We start from the raw sequence: 2,352 nt of genomic DNA, 5'->3' as shown, positions 1-2,352 counted from the left end.
GTTGACGCGCCCGGACGCGGCTAGCTCCGGAATCTGTGCAAGCTTCTTCTCTCGGCGAGGCCCAGACCCTCGTTCAGGTCAAGCGGCGTATCCTGGCCGGCATACAGGCCCTTGGCGAGCCAGCGCTTGACACGCCGTCCCTTGCGCGTATGAAGCTCGAGCGTCTCCTCACTCTTTTCGCCGTCCTTCTTTGTCTCGTCCACCTTGGCCTTCTCTACTTCCGAGGGAACCTTCGTCTTAGCCTTCTTCCGGGCAGGGCCATTTTCAAGCTCCTCGGGAGTGACCAGCTTGCCATTGGCCCAAATGGTGTGGTATACAGGCTTCGTCTCTACTTTGGCAAACTCGTTCGTGTCCCTGAGGCGGAGAAGTTCTCTGGAGACTTTGCCAATGCCCTGTTCGAAGGCCTTGCGCCCGCGCTTGCCGAGAGAGGTCGCTTTGGACGTAAGGACATCGACCTTGGCCGGGGCGTCGCGCGCTGAGGCTCGAGTCGTGCGAGGAGTGCTGGGCTTCTCCTGGGCCGACTTGCCCGGGGTCTTGAGGCCTTGCATAGACCATTGCAGATTCAACGCGTCAATGCCGTCGCGTACGAGAGGGTCAGAGGAGCGCGGCGTGGTAGAGAGAGCGTCTCCGAGGCTGGCTCGCTTTCTGCGGCCATTGCCCTTTGCGGCGGTGCCGCTCAGTTGAGAGAGGTTATAGACGGGATTGCTGACGCGAGCCCTCCGGGCACGCCCGGCTGCGGGCGGCTCTTGAGCGGTCGACGGCGCGTCAATCTGAGACGTATTATGGGGTGTGGCAGAGACCTCAGGTAGAGGCTCCGTGGCGACAATGACAGTCGCTTGAATCTCGGGTACAGGTGTGGTCTCGACCTTGATGCCTTCGGAGGCTATAGAGATGTTGTCGGAGAAGTTGGTAGGTGGTGTTGAGCTGAGAGACGCGACATGCGAGGAGGATTCGAGGTCGAGGGCCACAGCGCCAAGGCTGCTCTGGCTCGATGGCGAGAGAGACATGGCGAGGCGATTCGCGTGACGCTACAGGTCGACGCGTTATGTGAAGTTGGTAGGGGCCAGGAAAGTTGGGCGCGCCCTGCGAGGCGATTACGACGCGTAAATAGTGCTATGCTCGGCAAATGGGGGTTGAGGGGCTGTCAAAGAAGACGCGAAATTGGAAAAGGAGAAAAGACGTGCGGTCGCAAGCTCAAGAGGAGAGAAAGATATGTGAGATTCGGTCTAGTGCAGGAAAGAGATTGACGAAGAATTGGTATTGCAGGAGAAATGCAAAAGGTTGCGTGCTGATGATGACAGAGATGTGAGGGAGGAGAGAAGGAGGTGTGGAAAGTAAAGGTCGGTCGCCTGCACGTCGGCGCGTGTATGGGAGGAGTAGGAGGAGTAGTAGTAGGAGTAGGTGGTAATAGTAGCGCAGCGTGGCGGAGGAGGAATTGGAGGCGATGTACCCAAGTACCTTCCTTACAGTACCTACCTACCTGCCAAAACGTCTGGCAGGGAAGGTGGAGGCAGGTGCAGGTGCAAGTGGAGGCGGAGGCGCGGTCCAAGTGCTGGGAAATGCCAGAGGGGGAAGGGGAGGAGGATGAAAGGAAGGAACAAGCCAACGCAAGCTCCAGGGTCGGTCCTGGACTCCTCCCTAAGGGCAGGTCCGTTCAGGAGGTCCCGTTCAAGAGACGGAGAACGGAAAGCCCCGCAGCAGTGGTCGTATCGCCTCGAGAGCCTGCAAGTTTGACGGTGATCAATCCCTGTTGACGAAATCTGCTGAAGGTTCGGGCAGGTCAGGGGGGGCGGGGGGCGGGGGGGGGATTCCGGGAGGACAGAGGAGATTGTCGCCAACTTGAGCAAGGTACGCACGCAGCTGTGGCCTTGCAGTTGCCGTCGTTGCTGTCCTTTGTCGTTGCACAATCTTCCAAGCGCCGCGCGGCTATAGAAATATGTGCGCGTCCAATGTCGAATCGTCTTTCTGCTGGCTCTGGACCATGTAATGTGGTCGAGACGAGCCGTCAAAGGAAGGATGCCACTAATTCAAGCTGAACAGAGCTGCGCTGCGCTGAGCTGAGCTGAGCTGAGCGAATGTGCTGCTCTTGTGCTTAGGAATGGGGGTAGGTGTGTGAGATGAAGGAGAAAGCATGGGAAATTGATGGGAGCGGCTGGATGGGGTTTGCCAGGTCAGGCAAGGTAAGTATGAGCGCGCGATTCACGTGCACCTCGTCAGCTTTCTTGTCTCGGCCGCCCCCCTCACTCTCCCCAGGGAAGGCAACACTGTCGTCAGTATTAAGGCTAAGAAGGGCGTGCCGTCATTGGATGTGCCGACGGCGTTGAAGTAACGCTGGCCCAGTAGATGAGGATA

At 58.4% G+C, this 2,352-nt stretch overlaps 1 protein-coding gene across 1 annotated transcript in view; it reads right to left on the bottom strand.

Annotated features, from left to right (window-relative positions):
- VDAG_10334 (uncharacterized protein) overlaps positions 1-1,007 on the bottom strand; it is a gene marked incomplete at its 5' end in the record, with an annotated part of 2,987 nt that extends 1,980 nt beyond the window's left edge. Inside the window, one exon of the mRNA XM_009659803.1 lies at positions 68-1,007. Within this exon, the coding sequence (XP_009658098.1) occupies positions 68-1,007 (940 nt within the window). The remainder of the gene's footprint in view (positions 1-67) is intronic.
- Between the last annotated feature and the right edge of the window lie 1,345 nt (positions 1,008-2,352).

This window comes from Verticillium dahliae, genomic scaffold (assembly GCF_000150675.1).
Source record: "Verticillium dahliae VdLs.17 supercont1.36 genomic scaffold, whole genome shotgun sequence".
Classification (NCBI taxonomy): domain Eukaryota; kingdom Fungi; phylum Ascomycota; class Sordariomycetes; order Glomerellales; family Plectosphaerellaceae; genus Verticillium; species Verticillium dahliae.
Note: the sequence above shows the minus strand (reverse complement) of the source record. Positions and strands in the feature narration are given on the sequence as shown.